Source organism: Esox lucius, chromosome 13 (assembly GCF_011004845.1).
Source record: "Esox lucius isolate fEsoLuc1 chromosome 13, fEsoLuc1.pri, whole genome shotgun sequence".
Lineage (NCBI taxonomy): Eukaryota > Metazoa > Chordata > Actinopteri > Esociformes > Esocidae > Esox > Esox lucius.
The window spans coordinates 14,543,516-14,563,676 of record NC_047581.1 but is presented as its reverse complement, the minus strand read 5'-3'; the positions used below and the strand labels follow the sequence as shown (position 1 = coordinate 14,563,676).

At 42.7% G+C, this 20,161-nt stretch overlaps 2 protein-coding genes across 4 annotated transcripts; one reads left to right on the top strand and one right to left on the bottom strand.

Annotated features, from left to right (window-relative positions):
- Positions 1–344: 344 nt before the first annotated feature.
- On the bottom strand, positions 345–8,425 carry rnf34a (ring finger protein 34a). 3 transcript variants are annotated; one of them, XM_020052483.2, is made up of 7 exons: positions 8,219–8,425; positions 6,790–7,008; positions 4,674–5,072; positions 4,109–4,373; positions 3,981–4,010; positions 2,914–2,976; positions 345–2,305 (listed from the first exon to the last, which is right to left on the bottom strand). In XM_020052483.2, exons 1-7 carry the CDS (start codon positions 8,222–8,224, stop codon positions 2,118–2,120), a joined length of 1,170 nt encoding a protein of 389 aa, XP_019908042.2. In that variant the 5' UTR covers positions 8,225–8,425; the 3' UTR covers positions 345–2,117. The 3 variants fall into 3 exon arrangements, with proteins under 3 accessions (XP_019908042.2, XP_019908043.2, XP_034152484.1); XM_020052484.2 differs by lacking the exon at positions 2,914–2,976; XM_034296593.1 differs by having other exon boundaries at positions 2,187–2,976.
- Positions 8,426–9,535: 1,110 nt separating this feature from the next.
- On the top strand, positions 9,536–18,543 carry anapc5 (anaphase promoting complex subunit 5). Its single transcript, XM_010895104.5, has 16 exons — positions 9,536–10,445; positions 10,528–10,607; positions 10,689–10,798; positions 10,927–11,173; positions 11,262–11,430; positions 11,564–11,754; positions 11,865–11,946; positions 14,725–14,817; positions 15,273–15,454; positions 16,296–16,431; positions 16,613–16,687; positions 16,883–17,004; positions 17,091–17,198; positions 17,313–17,460; positions 17,597–17,759; positions 18,198–18,543. The coding sequence occupies exons 1-16, from the start codon at positions 10,245–10,247 to the stop codon at positions 18,407–18,409; spliced, it is 2,319 nt and encodes a 772-aa protein (XP_010893406.1). The 5' UTR covers positions 9,536–10,244; the 3' UTR covers positions 18,410–18,543.
- Positions 18,544–20,161: the final 1,618 nt, after the last annotated feature.

Genomic DNA, 20,161 nt, shown 5'->3' with positions numbered 1-20,161 from the left:
AACCAAGTATTATGGTTGTCATAAGTATACAACATTTCTCTGTATAAATTATTTTTGACCCAATTTGACCTTTAGTGTGCCCTATTAAGACACAACAGAGTATTGCCTAAATGCCAAATATTTTTAGAATCTTCTCACCCAACAGATTGTTTATCCACCATGTTTGTTTTCTATATTGTCACATGAAAGCTGCTTTCTGCATCTGTCCTCTGGCCAAACAAAGTTCTAATCTGGCATTCTAAACACACTTCGTTCTGAAGGGTTTCCCCCTTTACCTAACTGTGCTCATCTTCACAAGGGTGCAAAAAATGAGTAGCATCCTAGACAAGTCTCAATAGTCAAACTGTTTTTCATTAATCTTTAATTACCAAAATAAATAGTTCAACATTCAAATACAAAGACCATATCTTGCACACTTTGTTAAGCATACTCTGTTCGCATGTGACATCTTTTCTGAAATAGCAGCAGAGTTTGATTTGTTTGATAGAGTACAGTATCTTAAAGGAGCCGGACCAGGAAACAAGCAGATCAGTAGGGAGATACTATCTCTAACCCAACCACTGTGCCTTCTGCATGTCCCAGATCCTTATGTAGTTTAAAACCACTTCAGACCAAAGCCTCACTGGAGATAGGGTGCCACATAAAACCCCATGTCTTCATGCTCTACTTCTCATGTGGGGACATCTAGCTCAAGCAAACCAATGTAGTAACAAAACATGTCAATCCCCCTAACAGTAAAACCTAACTCTTCAATAATAAACTAACCCAATCTGAGGGACATCTATAATAAAAGAGTACACAGTGAAATCAGATGGAAAAGATAGATATGTACATCTTCGTGATATGAAACGTATGCAGCTGCATAGCAAGTCACTTTCCCTTTATATCCAACCAGTGTCAGATAACTTGCAGCTATATATTTGATTAGTTATGTAAAAACTACAATTGCTCAGTTAAAACCAGACAAAAAATTCCTTCCATTTCCAAGAAAAATAAAGTATTAAAGAATATCCAGTTTGTTGGTATACTTAGGACATAGAAAGAAAAAAAAACAGGAAAAACTGTCATACAACATTTGAATGCGCCTGTTTTTCCATCTTAACACCATGTGCTAACTAAGAAAGAACAGGACATAAACAGATGACAATTTAATATTGCTGTTCTAACAGAATAAAAAATGTGACTTTCTGAAAGTAGACAGACCATGATGAGTTTGGTCATTGGGATAGGAATAACACTGAGCTACCACTCAGTTAGTGGTATTGAGAACAGATGCGCGCGCGCACACATACATACCCACAGACAGACAGACAGATCAGAAAGTGCCATCTGATTAGTTACATCATGACATGCTAATTACCAACATCCACACACGGACACAGAGTAGATAGGGATCGGAGCATTCTCTCAGTTGCCACCTAATTCACTCAACCCTTATCTATGTTTATTGTAAAGTACAACGTTTTCTAAAGCATTTACCAAGTTATGCAGCAAAAGCTTCGGTTCATAGTAGGCAGAATCAAAAGTAATGTTTAACAACATTACACATGGTATTGAGTAGCTCACATTCTTGACAGGTATATAAGACGATATGGTAGATGTGTTTAGTAATGGAGGATGGACTGCTACCTTTTTTTCCATTGGTCAAACTTGGTCACTGACTACTCAGAAAAAAAATAATTAAAGAGCCACATTACCCATAAATATGAGCAAATGTACTGTAATGGAAATGTTTCAGGGGATAGTTACAGAAAACACCAACAAAAGTATTTGGGTATTTTTCTGAGCATCTTGGTTGGTTGTTGAAGATGGAGGCCGTCACACGGAATCACAGAATCACCCGGACCTGTGTCTCTGGAGGTTAATGTTTGGTGATGGTGGTACTGCCGAAGACTGCCGGGTTGAGACATTAGGACTTGAAGACGTGCACGGCTCTCACCACATACTGCCGAGTTGAGACATTAGGACTTGAAGACGTGCACGGCTCTCACCACATACTGCCGGGTTGAGACATTAGGACTTGAAGACGTGCACGGCTCTCACCACATACTGCCGGGTTGAGACATTAGGACTTGAAGACGTGCACGGCTCTCACCACATACTGCCGGGTTGAGACATTAGGACTTGAAGACGTGCACGGCTCTCACCACATACTGCCGGCAGATGGGACATTCACTCATCCGCTTGCCACACTTGGTGCAGGTGACCATGTGACCGCATTCCAGGAGGACGCAGTCGATCACTGCGTCCATGCAGATCCGGCACAGGTTTTCATCCAGGTTGGTCAGCTGACCCTTCTCCCCATCTGGAGGAAGACAAGGGGAGGAATCAGAAGACAGCAAGAGAACATATCAGAGTGCATGACGACAATATAATGTCATGTCCTGAAGAGCCAGTGGAAAGTGACACTGCCATAGAGACAAAGCTCACTAAAAGAGCTCACAGGGTGCCTCGCCTTCAGCAGATCATTGTTGATACAAACAAGCACATTACAGGCGTCTGGAAATGTCACTATCGGAAACAAAAGGTTTCCCCGAAGGGTCCCTGTGACATTGAGAACCCTCCATCATTTGAGTATATTAGTTGAGGATTGAATTCTAACCACAAACATCTTATAACTGGATCACAAGAACCGTATCAAGTCCCTAACTGACTTAGGTAATAAACATAAGGATGACACTTGTGTGACGGGACCTTGTTTGGTGACGGACTTGAGAGCATCCAACCACTAGACACACGACATGCAGGTACAGCTGGTATGAATGAGACACAGAGCCACCACAATGGAATGTACAGCAGCACTAGGAGTGGTACCAGAGGCAGGAAGGTGATGCTCTGCATGCGTGGGTAAAGAGGACTCAGGGCGGTGTGATGAGACCGTACATGTGACCAGGTCACCAAGGGAACACTCACCCTTTTCAGACACTTCACCTCTAATCCCTCCATTCCAAAGGGAAGGAGGGGGCAGTGCCACTACTATGGTGGGAGGAGTAAAGCCACAGTCATTGCACTAATACAGTTTTTAATGAAAACAGCACAGAAATAATTTCAAAGACCTGGTGTGAAGTATTGATGGCGTACAGTATAAAAGCTACGCTAATGACGATACTGTCAACCTGAGCTAAAATATTACTAATGAGTCAGGGACTGACTGAATGTTGTGTAGTTTAACTGTTACTTGACGTGCTCAGAAGACCTTGTTTCTTCTGTGACAAATCGAAGACGTCCTACACATTACTGTAGCTTACGTCTAGGAGAGGGTTCGTTCTGTCACCTAGAAGTCTACTTAAGACTCCTTTTGAGTTTTTATTATTATACTCAAACTTAAGGGAGAACAGCCCTTACGTAGTTTTTCTTCTATTAAATAATTCATATTTAGTCTAGCTCTGACCCTCTCGTGCACAATCAGAAAGCGTTGTCCAACTACAGTACACCTGTTGTCCAGAGTTAGCTGAAATGAACTAGAAAGACTAGAAAGTTGCCAGAATGAACACTGTATCAGGATGGCCATCCTTTACTATAAGGTGATAGCCTTATATAGACACATTAGCGAATCTGTCTTAGCGCAGCTGCAAATATATTTATATGTATTCACATTACAGTGTCATGGACGTTATCATCTAAGATATTAAAATGGTGTTTCATTTAATGTCCCTAACGGAAGAACAGAGTGTTTTAAACTTTGCTGCCCTATTATCTCGAAAGTAGAAAATGTTGCGGTTGTTGATTTCAAGATTGGAAGGCTGCTGAAAGCAAATATCACATTTACTCTGAACCATTTTCTCTTTATGTTGTTTGTCTTGTGTTTTAATGCATGCCGCTTTCTTGACCAGTGCTCCCTTGAAAAAGACACACAAATTTCAGTGGGACCTCTGGTTAAATAAGGGATGCATTAAAAATACATGTATTTTTTTCATGTTCAACCAACTTTAAATATCATAAAGTAACCTCATAAAAGAGAAAGGGAGGTGACATCTTACCTGCAGTTATAGCCGTGTTCACATTTTCCACTGGAGTAAAGTAAGAACACACATTTCGTTACTCAAGCCAACATAGCGAATATTTCTCATCTGGATGGTGATTTTCACTTTAGGAGCCGACTACTCACATGACTTCCTGTTCTGCTCTGTCTCCCTGTAGAGCCTGCTGACTCGCTCTACCAGCTCCCACTTCTCACAGCAACCTGAATAGTTGACAAAGTTCCGGGCGAGGATCTCCTTCAGCTGTCTGACAGACAGGTCCTCGATGTCCCTCAGGCTGGAGATGTCTGAGAGGGAGGCCCGCGCTCGCTGCCGTGTCTGAGGGCTCACCTCTGGGGTGTGGTCGCTGGGTTCCAGGTTGAGGAGGGAAAGAGACGTGGTATCTCCTACATCCTGTCCAGACAAAACAAACACCTGACTCAGACGGAAACTTCCAAGAGTCCCATAACTTACACTGACAGTCCAGGCGGGGATTAAGATTAGTCAGCTGCTTCTTAGTCCACTTTGGCACTACCATGTTTGCCTAAATGTCATAGTAAAGCTAGTACTGCAGTCTGCGCCGGCCAAACAGGAAAAGCACAGCTATTTACAGCCGTCACACTCCTAACTTAAAACCTAGTCACACTACCTACGTCTAACGTCATCCCTGGATTTGGTTGGCGGTCGGGTTGCGGGTATAGTAACTACGTGCACCTGGTGGGTAGTCCCTGAGCTGTCGCTCCTACTGAGTGCTTCCCCTGGAGAGGGGGACACGGAGAGCGCAGACAGCTCTGAGGCTGAGCGCGCGACGGAGATGGGCGGGGTGTAGAGGGGGTGGGAGTTGAGGCTGGCCGTGTCCGGGTCGTCCTCGTCCCCCTCCGCCCCCTGGTGACACAGCACCAGGTCCACCAGGTCCTCCTTCTCCCGGCAGGTGTCCGTGGGGACATTGCGGAGCAGCAGGTACTGCCGCAGGTCCTTGACCCTCAGCCGCATCAGCTGGGGTCTTTGGAAGGCCGTGCCCTTCAGCAGGTGACATGTTGCACATATTCGAAGGTTCTCCTGGAGCACGGTGCACAGCATGCAGAAACTCTTTTTACAGTCGCAGCAGATATGCTGGGGGAAGAGAGAGAGGGGGGAGAGAGAGAGAGAGAGAGAGTGTGAGTGAGTGAGTGTGTGTGCATTAGCTAGGCAGAGACCAGTAAAATGACATGTTCACTGTAATTAAGGCTCCAGGGCACACTGCTCCGTAACAGGATCTGCAAAAGCCTGCCCAGAAATGGAGGATTAAATTCAGAGCCAACTTAATATGCAATCATTTCCTCCTGAGCTCCACGTCAAATGTATACCGCGAGCAGCCCTCTTTACTTACCAAAGCAACACTGATGCTTTATCTTCAAAAGAAAATTAACAGTGATGGAGTGCTGAGTATATGTTGGGTATTGAGTCTCCAACAAGTCATGTTGAAGCAATGTCGAAATATTTTTTTTTTATTACGGCATCTGTTTCCTCCCTCTCCACATTCGGACAGAAGGCAGGCCGTTTCTATTTGATGTCGCAAACATCAAACAGTAATGATATGCAAGCGATGGGTAAGATAATTTGTTGGTTGGCATGGTGACTCAGAGCTGCAGTAGACCAGACAGACAGAGTATAGGAATCTAACCCAGAGAAATGAAGATGATCTCCCCCTTATTCCACCTCTACCACCAACAAGACATTGACCAGGAATACCGCTGACTGGCTGGTTTTTGTTTGTCCCTAAATTATTTGTGAAAAGGTACCAGTTTCTTAGGTACTAGAAGCGGCAAGCCAGGCACAGACAATCATAACCACTCTCAAACTGACTTAGCGGACTCATTTTGCCCATTCTAACATCAATCATCATCAAACATAATTCTAACAGTAACTGACGCCTTGTGAAGTTCCTGGATACAGCTCTTAGCCGTGGTATATTGGCAATATACAGTATCACAAAACCACAAGTTGCCTTAATGCTCTTATAAATCGGTTACCAATGCAATTAAAGCAGTAAAAAGTGATGTCATACCTGTGGTATATGGTCTCTTATAAACCATTTGAATGCTAAATGCTGGTTGGCTGATAACCATACTATATAAGATTGTACACTTGCTCTAATTGTGTTTCTGTAGATTGTTTATGTTGATAAAACATTACCCTTAAACACAAAAAGTATTGCCACTATAGTAATGTTGGTGACTACCAGTGCTGTGCCTTGGGTCTGTAGTAAACACAGTCTCATGGGTCTCATGACATCACGGGCCGTGTTTAGCTTATCTTAGCTCTATCCAAGGGCACATCAGATTACGTGGACATTACTGGCCTCCCTTAATGTACACATGTACTTTTGTAGGATGTGACAGGTTGAGTGGGAAAACAAACATAATAGATGGTGTTCTGAAGCCTAATCTTTTTCTACTATTTTTCTTGGAGGGGATGGTATATTTGTAGTGACCTCGAAGCAAGAAGGAAAGGCCAGGGACTAAAACATGTGAAGGAAGACAAAGAGGAAGGGCACATACAGTTGGCCAAGCCAGGGCTTAAACCCCTGGGGGAATGTGTTGTCCAGAGTTGAGAACTCTACACCAGACTCTGGCAATTCCCACAGGAGGCCAGTACAAAAGTACAAGAGTGTCTGGTAAATGTGAAAATGTAGTGCACATTTTAAATACAACAGCCACTCAGTCCATAATATTCACAACCTCTGGTTTGCAATCATTTCACCTTGATCCCCAACTAGCCGTCTGGGGCTGGCCTACAATTGCATTTTACAGGACAATTACCAGACAATAATCCAGAACCAAAGACGTACCTTCCTCCTGAAAACAGAGAAGGCCTGGCCACAGGCCTTACAAACAAGGCTGGGGCTCCCTGAGGATGTGGGTGGGTATGTGGAGTAGCCTGCGCTGGGGGCAAACCGGAAGGGTCCGGCACCAGCTCCAAACCCTGGCTGCTGGCCTCTTACTGCCCCAGTGCCCATAACTTCATTCAGCAGTCCACAGCACGAAGCCCACATGGACGAGGCCCCCGCCTGGAAAATACAAAAAACAAACTGTTTAGAATGTAGGGTCCTACACGTGTGAGAATGGGGCACCACCACATAAATATAACTGTCAAATATCACCATCGGCAGTTATGCAGCGTCTACAAGCCTCTTCTGGAGCTGATACCCATGTGCAACACCAGACACTATAGCTAAAAGTAACTGTCACAGTGATACATTGAAACTCATTGGTTTGTTATTGAAAGTCTGATTTAAAAAATAGAATGGTCTTGACATTTGTTATTATTTCAGATATAGGGCAGGCTAGATGCATTACTTTGTTAGGTCTGAAAAAAGGAATAGCCCCTATTTCTGTGGCGAGGATGGTAGACTTAACAGTTCTTACCATTGACGGCAGACCCGTCCTAATTAACCAGCAACAGCGCATTCTATTTGGAGAGCACAATTGCTCGAATTCACAAAAAATATCAGCATACTGACATTGCAATACTGATATCGCATGCGTATACAATGTTTTGACACATCAGCAGTGTAATTTCAGTTGTACAGAATCTTTTTTGTTGCGGCCACTTCCCACACAAAAGCCTATTTACATTGGAGGGGGAAAAACAGGTTTTCAATTAACTATGCATGCGTACATACAACACGAACTGCCAGTACAGCAAGTTATAACTATAGACAGTTACCTACTGGTCGTGGGGGGCAATTCGCACAACCATAGGAAATTAAGACTAGTTCATGAGAATTTGTTTGCTAGACTGGTCTAATCAGGTTTTCCTCTGATACTGTAAAAATAAGAAAACAGAGTCTAGCAAGCAATTTAGACTGTTTCGGCAACATTTTAGTTTAACGTTACATGATACATACAGTAGAGTTCCGTAACGTTTTGCTGCATCTAAATTAGCTAGTTGCCAAGCATTTAGCTAGCTATGTTACGGTACATACATACGTTATTAATATTGACTCAGATTATTCGACAAACTATACTGCAATGACTAACAGGATCAAAAGCAAACACTACAGTAACCAATACATTTACACTGGTAAAAAAATAAAACAGATTGAGCAAGCTAGGTTAGCCACTGCCAATATTATTGTAGCTATAGCTAGCCTTATTTATTTGAATGAAAGTCAACTGACTGTACAGCAACGTTAGCTAGCTTGACAGCAACCACCTACTCATAAATTAATAAAGTAACATAAAAATATAAGTGCAAATAGTTGGAGAAAAATGTACCTTCATAGCAACTCCCGGTTTTGGAATTTGTGGCAACAAATAGATAGTACTACCATTGCAACAACAGAGGTTTTCTCAAGTCTACGTCTACTTGAGCTTGAGTTGGGATGTATTCATTCTGCTAACCAAAGTGTAAAGTATTGGACACATTCACGTCGGTCCCTCCCGTTTTGTCAAACACAACGGAACGGGGAGAGACCTTAATTTTTTGAAACGTTTTTTAACTAATACATTTTGTTTAGCGGAATGAATACACCCTAGTTCAAACACAAGAATCTGGTACACAAGACAATATTTTTTCCAACATAAACTCGAACGAAGTATTTCGCTTCTAAAACGTTGGCAGCGTATTGGCCTAATGCCCATGCAGTAATGTCGAGAAGTAACGCATAAACCAATTTTGAATTATTGCTGGCTCAAGCTGAAATCATTGCCAAGTTGAACGAGGTAAAGTATATGTACTTGTTTTAGAGGATCAACACGACTGCATGAAACATTTTACTTTTAGAAACAGAAAGCAATTGAGATCAGATGTTGCCTGAAGTTTTTGTGTGATATGCCTTAATTGTGTATTGTGCATCTGACTAATAAATGAGTGTCCCAGTTGAATCTGGCATCCACGGCCTGGTCATTAAGCTTCCGAGCCCTGCTGGCAGTCCTTTCGGGGAGAAAGGAATCTTCACTGAATTTGCATTAATGCTATTAGATTAATTAGTACATTCTCTCGATTCCAATCGCAATGTAGACAGACCCTAAACCCTACATATTCAGCCCTTGGAAGACGTTATTCATCACTGACGCTGGGCAAAGTGGATGATGATTCACAACCCGTGGCTTGGCAGTGTCCAATGATCGTTATATCAACATCGTCTGTGAGTGAGGGGTTCAGGCATACATCTTTTCAGTGGGCCCAAGATCCCCGTCCCCTACCCTGCATGCAAGTGAATCAAGTGAGAGTGATGATCGCTACAGTTATGCACTAACTAGTTATGCACATCACAATGAGTCCGCCTAATGAGATTTGAGTCTGATAACAAGACTAATCCTGACAATTGGCAGGCACCGGTGTTATACGTGACTACAGTTTGCATTGAATTGTTGATGATAGCAACCTTGTAAGTGAGCAAAGTTATTCATTCGTGTGTTAAATCAAGGGCCAAAGGGAAGCTTTTGTAAATTGGACCGAAACTTCAAAAGGCAATCAAAACTGCATCCGCTCTAGATGTGCTCCCGAAGGGAAAGAGGCTAGTGTGAGTGCTAAACGGTAGCCTACATCGTGATTGGAACCCAAACAATGCTAAACGTTGAGCATTCTGGGTAATGGATAATACTTGGACAAGAAGCGATGACTCCAAAACCCAACATGAAAATTAGATAAACAGGAAGCCGAACAATACAAATATTTTCACTAACGTATTTATTTTGTAATCTATTGTATTGTCTTTATTGAGACGCTACGTAGTTTAGAAGAAAATGGGGAGTTTCTCAACTCATACATTGGCTTTCCACAAAATATTTTGTGACCATTAGCTTTCCAATCATTTATATTTCGTTTCTAGTCTTGGAAAGCCGAACCTTTTCAAACTAGCGACACGGAAATCTGACGGTTGTACGAGTTCAGATGCTTCAAACGTCATCCGTCACGTGGTATTGTTGCTTTGAAACGGGGTTCTATACAATTGTGTCGAATCAGTATTGCAAAACTGATTCGTGCCATTACTACTTTTTTGTCAACTGAGATATTTTAAACGATAGTCAGCTACAGCTAGAAAATACTACTGTCAATATTTCCGTATGTAACAGATAAGTCAGCCTGGCTGCTAAGGAGCTTACGAAAATAGCATGCGTGAGCTAGCATGATTAGCTTGTCCAATAATCTGCAAGCTACTGTAGCTAGCTAGCTAGTAAGTTCGATAACATGGTTTGCGAACTGTTTATTGTTTACCTTGGTTATTTGTGTTTGCACTTTGTTGATTGGTAGCTTTATATAAAAAAAAAATTGTCAGTAAACTTTCCAATTGAAACAATGGCGAGCGTACATGAAAGTTTGTATTTCAATCCAATGATGACCAATGGGGTGGTCCATGCCAATGTATTTGGCATCAAAGATTGGGTGACTCCTTATAAAATCTCCGTTCTGGCTTTGCTATACGAGATGACTACTTCTAAACCAATTGCTCTTCAGGAAAGAAGACGCTTGAACAAACTCATCCTGCCTTTACAACAGGTTGGAAAAAATTATTCATACTCTTCACAGCTTCTACTATCAGTGTCTTGCTTTATTTAATGAACGTTTTTGCCTCTATCAGGGTCCAGATCTGACTCTTGGTCAGTTTCTGAAGACTGTGGGAGAATGTTGCCCTCAAACAGCATATGCTGTCAAACTACGGTATGGCTGAGTCCTGCACTCAATTACTCTGGCTTTGGCCTTGTATGTTATCTGGTTCGTCATCACACATCCTCTTTACAGGTTGCATGAAATGGCTGATGGAGAGCTTAAGGATATGGAATATTTCTTTGCCACCCTCCCCACTCCTTTCAGGGCTATAGATTCTGAGGCGTATAAGACCAGTGTGGTTGGTGAGTACACATCATTTGATTCCAGGGTCTAAAGGTTGGATCAAAGGAACACCATAAGAGAATTTGTGTATGTAGATCATTCATGTCCAATGCTGGTCTTTCATCACTTTGTCTACTGTATATTTTAGGTCTGTTTATGAGGCACATGCTCCTGGCCTACAACAAGTTGTCCTTCAGCCAGGTGTACAAATTGTATAAAGCCCTGCAGCAGTACTACCACAGTCAATTCGCCCAGCCCGGTGTCAGCCCGGTCGGGATTCCTGGGCTGGCTGCAGACAACACCGACATGGACCTCACCAGCACCGAGGACACTATGGGAGAGAGGATGGAGAAGGATGAGCTGGACACAACCCCGCTGCACGAGTCCGACCTAAGGTTGATATGGTTACCGTTAATGGGATGGTCACAGCTTATCCTTTTAGATGTTTCTGTTTGTCCTTATTTGATTCCTTTTATTTTGTAGAAATGAGGACGCACCGAGTAGAGGTCCACTCTCGCAGAAACAAGCCGAGTACTTTCTCGCTAGGCAGGCGTACCTTCTGAAGAATGACGAGAACAAAGCCTTAAAGCCAGCTGCCCTGCAGGATGAGCTGAACAACATGCTCAAGTTCAATCCTGACTTCGCTGAGGCGGTGAGGCTAAGCTATCAATTACCATAGACTCAGACAAGCATAGGAGTATGAGTGAAATAACTGAAATGTGCATTTGAGTTGCTTCAAGTCAACGGTATTGTCTGAGGCAGCGATTTTATCTCTCTCTCCGCAGCATTACTTGAGCTACCTGAACAGCATGCGAGTCCAGGACATCTTCATCTCCACCCACAGTTTGTTACATTACTTTGACCGTCTCATACTATCAGGGAGCGAGGGCAAGAGCAATGGGGATGAGGGCTACGGGAGAAGTCTTCGCTACGCGGCCCTCAACCTGGCAGCGCTTCACTGTCGTTTTGGACACTAGTGAGTAGTGAGGAGCGTTAATATGGACATGTCTGTTAATATAACTTTCACATGACTGTATGTATTTCATATTAAAGTCAGAATAAAAATGAACTCAACTGTTGACTCAGTCAACAGGCTGACCTGGCTCTACAGGAAGCTATTCGCATCGCCCAGGAGTCTAATGACCACGTGTGCCTGCAGCATTGTCTGGTAGGAGCTTTTTGTTTTTAGATGTATGACAGACATACCATAGCAAGACAATGTGTAGTCAAGGTTGGTCAGTGTCTGTACCAGACTTTTTTTTAGTACATACAGTGGGTATAAAAAGTCTACACGCCCCTGTTAAAATGCCAGGTTTTTGTGATGTAAAATAATTAGACAAAGAAATCATGTCAGAACCTTTTCCACTTTTAATGTGACCTGTAATGGGAACACTTCAATTGAAAAACAAACTGAAATCTTCAAGGGGGAAAATGAAAAATAAAAACCGTACAATAACCTGGTTGCATAAGTGTGCACACCCTCTTACAACTGGGGATGTGGCTGTGTTCAGAATTAACTAATCACATTCAAACTCATGTTAAATAGAAGTCACCTGCCATCATTTAAAGTGACTTTGAATAATCACAAATAAAGTTAATCTGTTCTAGTAGGATTTTCCTGACATTTTCTTAGTTGCATCTCAGACCAAAAGTAATGGTCCGAAGAGAGCTTCCAAAGCATCAGAGGGATCTCATTGTTGAAAGGTATCAGTCAGGAGAAGGGTATAAAATAATTTCCAAAGCATTAAATATACCATGGAACACAGTGAAGACAGTAATCATTAAGTGGAGAAAATATGGCCCAACAGAGACATTACCAAGAACTGGATGTCCCTCCAAAAATGATAAGACTAGAAGAAAACTGGTCAGGGAGGCTTCCAAGAGGCCTACAGCAACATTATAGGAACGGCAGGAATTTCTGGCAAGTAATGGCTGTGTGCTACAGTGGGGAGAACAAGTATTTGATACACTGCCGATTTTGCAGGTTTTCCCACCTACAAAGCATGTAGAAGTCTGTAATTTTTAACATAGGTACTCTTCAACTGTGAGTGAAGGAATCTAAAACAAAAATCCAGAAAATCAATTTTTTAAGTAATTAATTTGCATTTTATTGCATGACATAAGTATTTGATACATCAAGAAAGCAGAACTCAATATTTGGTACAGAAACCTTTGTTTGCAATTACAGAGATCATACGTTTCCTGTAGTTCTTGACCAGGTTTGCACACACTGCTCCAGGGATTTTGGCCCACTCCTCCATACAGACCTTTTCCAGATCCTTCAGGTTTCGGGGCTGTCGCTGGGCAATACGGTCTTTCAGCTCCCTCCAAAGATTTTCTATTGGGTTCAGGTCTGGAGACTGGCTAGGCCACTCCAGGACCTCGAGGTGCTTCTTACAGAGCCACTCCTTAGTTGCCCTGGCTGTGTGTTTTGGGTCGTTGTCAGGCTGGAAAACCCAGCCACGGCCCATCTTCAATGCTCTTACTGAGGGAAGGAGGTTGTTGGCCAAGATCTCGCGATACATGGCCCCATCCATCCTCCCCTCAATACGGTGCAGTCGTCCTGTTCCCTTTGCAGAAACGCATCCCCAAAGAATTATGTTTCCGCCTCCATGCTTCACAGTTGGGATGGTGTTCTTGGGGTTGTACTCATCCTTCTTTCAAACACAGCAAGTGGAGTTTAGACCAAAAAGCTCTTTTTGTTTCATCAGACCACATGACCTTCTCCCATTACTCCTCTGGATCATCCAGATTGTCATTGGCAAACTTCAGATGGGCCTGGACATGCGCTGGCTTGAGCAGGGGGACCTTGCTTGCGCTGCAGGATTTAAATCCATGACGGCGTATTGTGTTACTAATGGTTTTCTTTTAAACTGTGGTCCCAGCTCTCTTCATGTCATTGACCAGGTCCTGCCGTGTAGTTCTGGGCTGATCCCTCACCTTCCTCATGATCATTGATGACCAAATACTTATGTCATGTAGTAAAATGCAAATTAATTATTTAAAAATCATACAATGTGATTTTCTGAATTTTTGTTTTAAATTCTGTCTCTCACAGTTGAAGTGTACCTATGACAAAAATTACAGACTTCCTCATGCTTTGTAAGTAGGAAAACCTGCAAAATCGGCAGTATATCAAATACTTGTTCTCCCCACTGTACATGTGACAACAATCTCCCGTATTCTTCATATGAGTGGGCTATGGGGTAGGGTGGGAAAAGCACATGGGAAAATGTGTTATGGTCTGATGAAACCAAGGTTGAACTTTTTTGCCATAATTCCAAAAGGTATGTTTGATGCAAAAACACTGCACATCACCCAAAGAACACCATACCCACAGGGAAGCACGGTGGTGGCAGCATCATGCGTTGAGGCTGTTTTTCTTCAGCTGGAACCAGGGCCTTAGTCAGGCAGAATTATGAGATGTCCTCGCAATCTGACCGATTTGGAGAACTTCTGCAAAGAAGAGTGGGCAACTATTGCCGCGTCACGATGTGCCATGCTAATAGACTCCTACCCAAAAAGACTGAGAGCTTCAACAAAGTATTAGTTTAAGGGTTTGCACACTTATGCAGTCGGGTTATTGTGAGTTTTTAATTTTATATTTTCTCCCCTTCAAAGATTTCATTTTGTTTTTCAATTGAATTGTTCACGTTATAGGTCACATTAAAGGTGGAAAAGGTTCTGACATGATTTATCTTCGTCTCATTCTTTTACATCACAAGACCCTGGCATTTTAACAGGGGTGTGTATACTTTTTATATCCACTGTATACAGTAAGCTTTATGCTGTACATTTTTCAGTGTGGAACTATCAAGTTTTTGCCATTCTTGACTTGCAGGTTCTATGCGCCAACCAACACTTTGGTGAGAGTAATATTCCAGCTTTGATCATCTCCATGCTGTTCCGGCATAACTGTTCTTGAATGCATCTCTATCTCTTTCAGAGTTGGCTGTACACACTGGAACAGATGAAAGGATCTGACAGCTCTGTGCTTACTGAAGACTCTGTGAAAATGGCTGCTCACTTCTGTTTACCGGTAAGAATACAGGAACTTGTGCTTCACTGTGACCTAGGCGTTATTCAACGGTTGTTCCATACTGACCTTGATCATGTGTCTCCACGAAGGCTGCTGCAAAGCACCATTCAATAGAGTGATGATTGGTCATTGCTGCCATGTCACATCATATTCTAATGACTCCTTTTAACAGGTTAGGAGCCTGTTAGCTAATTGTGGTCGTTACATGGAAATGTTTTTTCCTCGCGGTAGAGTGAGAAAGGTACAAAAGCAGTATGGGCTAGAACTGGATGACGCGTGTCCCAGTCTTCAACTGTCCTGAGCTCCCTTAAAGTTGCTGTATTGAGACAAAAGTTTTTTTTTTTGGGGGAGTGGGAGGAATGACAATTGAGTGCACCAGGTTCTATTACAGATGAATGCTGTAAAATGATTAATAGGTTTACTAACACTAACACTTCCACCCTGTCTCCTCACAGTATCTGGCATCTCTGGGCATTCAGTCCCTGGTCCAGCAGGGGGCAGTCCAGGGTAAGACAGCCCACGAGTTGATGGACGCTATGAAGGAAACAGATATTCTGCACTGGAAGCACAGCCTGTCTGAACTCATCGACATCAGCCTGGCTCAGACTACATCCATATGGAGGATGTATGGGAAGAGGTGGGTCTCTTTTCATCCTGATGGTCTCTGACAATAAGAATCTACGCTTAACCGAAGCAATCCTAACTCCGTTGAGTTTAATATAAAAGCTAGTTGTTGTGTTCTGGGTGGTCTGGTGGTCCAGGCAGTTGCCTCAAAGTCTTTTATTTCTCAAATGCACTGAATAACAATCATTCTGAACAAGGAAATTCTTGACATGGAACCCGATTACTGGTGTGTGCTAGAGGAAGGTCACTTCTGGTGCACTTAAACTGCTGGAGCATAGGTTCCAATCTTGGCCACTGCTTTTCAGCTAAAACTTTTTTCTTTCTTTCTAGACTTACTCTATCAAATAAATCATTAAAATATCTTGTATTTTTTCATGTTCTGTAACATTGTGAACCAGTTATATTCTTGTCTAATTAATCCAACAAGTACTGACCGCTTCCCTGCAAAATTCCTATATTTTACATTTACTAATTTAACAGAGAGGTTCCCAAAAGTCTTTTTATAGGGCCTTTCTTAAAATGCAGAATTTCTATTGGTCAAACGGAAGTGCTGCACCCTCCTCCACTGATGTCTCTAAGGCATGCAATCATCTCTCCTCAAACCCATAGCGGACGTAGTCAAGCCAAATCCCAATGGTTGCTGACAATCAGTTCACTCAGTTTCTGTTCAAGTAAGAAAACAAGTACTGAATAGTTTTAGGGAATCAATATGCCGTATATTAGTATTTTTAAAGCTTTTGATGTTCAACCAAAAGTGAAAGTGACTATGGCAAGTGCACTATAAAGAGGGAGTTGGTTTGAATGCAAACTGGTGTTGCTGTACAAGAGAAACTAAAGATTTGCATCCTTTCCAGCACCATGGCTCAGCAACAGGCCCAGCTCCTCCTGAATATGAGCAGCCTGGAACAGGTCAACTTTGGAGTCCATCAGAACAACACTGAGGCCTTTGCTGTTATCCTCTGCCACCTGGCGGAGTTGCATGCAGAGCAGGTAGTTAGTACTCCCTCTTACCTGTATGTGTCTGTCCCTCTGGATTCATCTCCTCAGACCTCCTTCCGTCCCTCAGGGCTGTTTCCTAAGCATCTGTTCGATCCAGATTAATGCTCATGTGGCATGTGCTGGTGCCGGCTACGAATGAATCTCACTAGTACCATGTCTCTGGTCCCTTCAGGGCCTCTATGGGGCTGTGTCTGAGATCCTGAAGCATCTGAAGGACCAGTTTCCCCCTCACACCCAACATGCCAAGGTGAGGTTATCTGAACTACCATTTGTCTCTATCCACTTTAGACCTTTCCTCAATCCCCGTGTTTGGCACATTCCCATTGATGTGTACAGCAGATACCACTGGCTCCATCTCAATATGCAATGAAATTGACATGGCTGGTATGAGTTGGACTGCAGTGAAACTGAATTCTAATGATTTGTGTTCGTGATCACCCAGCTGTGGATGCTCTGTGACCTCAAGATCCAGTTTGACAGAGCTATGAATGATGGGAAATACCACTTGGCAGAGCCTCATGTCACAGCCATTGCTGCCCTGAACAAAACAGAGGGTCTCTACAGGCAAGAAAAAGTATTTACTAAGAACAGAAAAAACCTTTTAAAGGGTCTCGCTGCTGTTATTCACTGTATGTGTATGGGGTTGACAGAAAAGCTCTGGTGCTGAAGGCCCTGAACCGGACCACAGAAGCCTACAGCATCCTGCAGAGACTACAGCTGTACTGTGAAAAGACCAAGTACACAGAAATGATCATCAGGTGGGCCAGAACGCTCCGAGGAAACCACTCCAAAATGTGTTCTGGACTGTCGCCGTCCACTGTTAATGAAGTGCCCGGCTTGTTGTAATATGTACGTGTTTATGCCTTGTGCAGGGTCATGCTGGCCACAGCAGAGTTGCATTGGGAGTCGTCCGGGTTTGCCACTGCCCTTCCTCTCCTGCTTCAGGCCCTGTCATTGGCCAGACAGCACCACCTCCAGGCCCTGGCCTCTGAGACCATCCTACACCTGGCCTTCACTCAGGTTGGCAACACACACACACATTACGCCTGTAATGGCAAGCACATCGTGTTTTAACTTCAGCAGGGTTCCCTACTGCCTCAGTAGTCATGCTAGAACTCCCAATAGTTTGCATGTGCTTTTCTATTCCTGTGCACAGCTGATGCTGGGTGTGCCGGACCAGGCCCTGGGTGTCCTTCATGAGGCAATGGAGCCTGTCCTGGCCCATGGAGCTGTCATGGATAAGGGCAGAGCTCTGCTGTTGGCAGCCCGCTGTCAGGTCACTATTGCAGGGGCCCAGCCTGACTGCCAGAGGCATGCAGGTACCCCCCACTATACCAAAAGGGTTAAAACAAACCCTCATGAAAAAAGCGCTCAAGTATTTTATTTGAAATGGCAGCATAATGGAAGTTACCTTCCGTCATTCAAAGATATTCTCCACACATTTGGGCAAAACTACATGGAATTTGAAGTGACAAAATGACCAAGGTTCGAGGCATCCTTTTTGTTAGTCACATAATTAAAGCCAAACCAATAATCAGTTTGCTGTCTGTTTAGATAGTTGATTAGTTAACTTGAACTCTTCAATGTGTGTAAATGAAAGAATGCATATACCTTAAATTACTTCAATAAACAAAGCAGTTTAAATTAATATAAAATCATTGTCTTCAGCCACCTTGTCATATGGATACGCCAACGTAATTTCACGACATGTCAGACATATGTTATTCAGTACATTCTTCGTCATGGTCTCCCTCCAGCTCTGAGCCTTGCTGCGCAGACCTTGGGTGAGGCTGCGGCCTACTTCTCCATGCTGGACTGTAAGGAGCGTCTGCGGGATGTCCACTACTTGCAGGCACGGCTGCACCACACCCTAGGACAAACTGCGGAGCGCAACAAATGTGCCATGTTGTTCCGCCTTCTGGACCAGGAGCTGCCAGCGCCGGGGGCAGCGGTTGCCATGCGACTCTGAACCTTCTTTACCAGGCGGCCCACAGACTAGAAGACATGCTGGTTTACTCAGTCATTGTTGTGGAGTTTACATTCTATGCTATCTTTTGTTTTAAATTGATGCATTACTTCTGTGATAAAGAGTATGGAAAGTTACTGTTTCTGGGGCTCTGAATTTACATTGGTAACAATCTGTATTGTTTCAATACAATTTTAAGATCAGACTTTGAGTTTTAAGTGTCATTTCCCACGTTGTTGTTTTTGTTCTGCGAAATGGACAATCTGAAATGTTTTATTTTATGTTAAAATGTCCAAATACCACTAGATGGCATCCACAGCTAATGAAGAAAAGTGCACATGGTCTTGTGGGTAGCTGCAATTTTGCATATGAGGAACCTTTGAGGATCAGAGAGATCTGATCCTCTACTGCAGGTCTATTTTAATGTGGCCAACATACAATGGGCCTTTGTTCAATTATTAACATAATTTGAATAAAAACGTAAACAAACTTTTGGCGGATACATATACAGTATGCTGTTTTTGAGCCCTTGTTCATTGACTGTAACTTGGAAAACAATAATCAGCACTGCTAAAATTGACAGAATATTTGATAACACTACCAGATAAAAAAAAAAAAGGATGGAAGTAGCCTGTCTGCGAGATACCAGTTGCGCATTTAATTTTTCTCCGCAAATGCTGCGGCAAGTAAGCGAAAATGAAGGACCGTTCGAGCAGAAATGCTTTAACGAAGAGTTCATAGCAGATGTTTATTGTTTGAAAAACGTTCAATCACTTAAAAAGATTTAAACGATCACAAATAGGAAATGTAACAAACATTCTAACTGGCTTTGACGTAGTTGCCACACAATTCCAACACGATTAAGTTTGCTGATAACATGACGGTGGTGGGATCACTGTTGACTAGTCTTTATGGAGATCAGGGACCAGGCAGTGTAGTCCCAGGACAAAAATCTACCTTAAAATTAACACGATGAAACATTCTACAGGAAAAGGAGCAGCGAGAACACAACATTCCCCTTCAATGGGGTGTCCACCTCGTCAACAAAGTTGTAAGGAACAAATACTTCCTTTGGGCGAGCCCTTAGAAGCAGAACGGCTTGGCCAAACACTTTGTTTCATAGTCGGACATGTATCATGTACATATATTAATCCTTGACTTCCACAAACCTGCTAGAAGTTTCTATAATGAAGCAAGGATATAATTGCAAATTGGACAAAATATTCAGGTGGCAAGGAAATGGGGATAACAAAAAAAAAAAAATTACGCCGTGTGCTGAGTCATCCCCTGCTTTGAAATGGACACATGGGTCATGCTGGTTCTGAATCTATGGAAACAAATTATTCTGCTGCAAAACACACCTGTAGGTGCCCTGACCATATAATAAACCTCTGACAATCATGAAATTACAGTTATATTGGAGCCTGTTAGGATGTTTGTACAGTAATAACTACTACTAAGACAGTATGACAATATTATTGTTGTAATGGTTATAACATCAGGTATTACAAAAAGGAACAAGGAATGTGTAATAACACATTTACTTGGTGAGAGCTGTTCCACATGTTTAATCAGTGTGAATCACCTGAATGTGAATGTCCATTTTAACCACTCTGTTCCATGTAACCCAATGGCCCCACTACCATTAACTGGAGGTAATTCAAGGGGAATAGAGATGGACAATGTAGTCTAGGACCTGGTAACAACAAAAAGGTACACCTTGTAACAAAGTCATGGTGGTTTGATTTATTATTA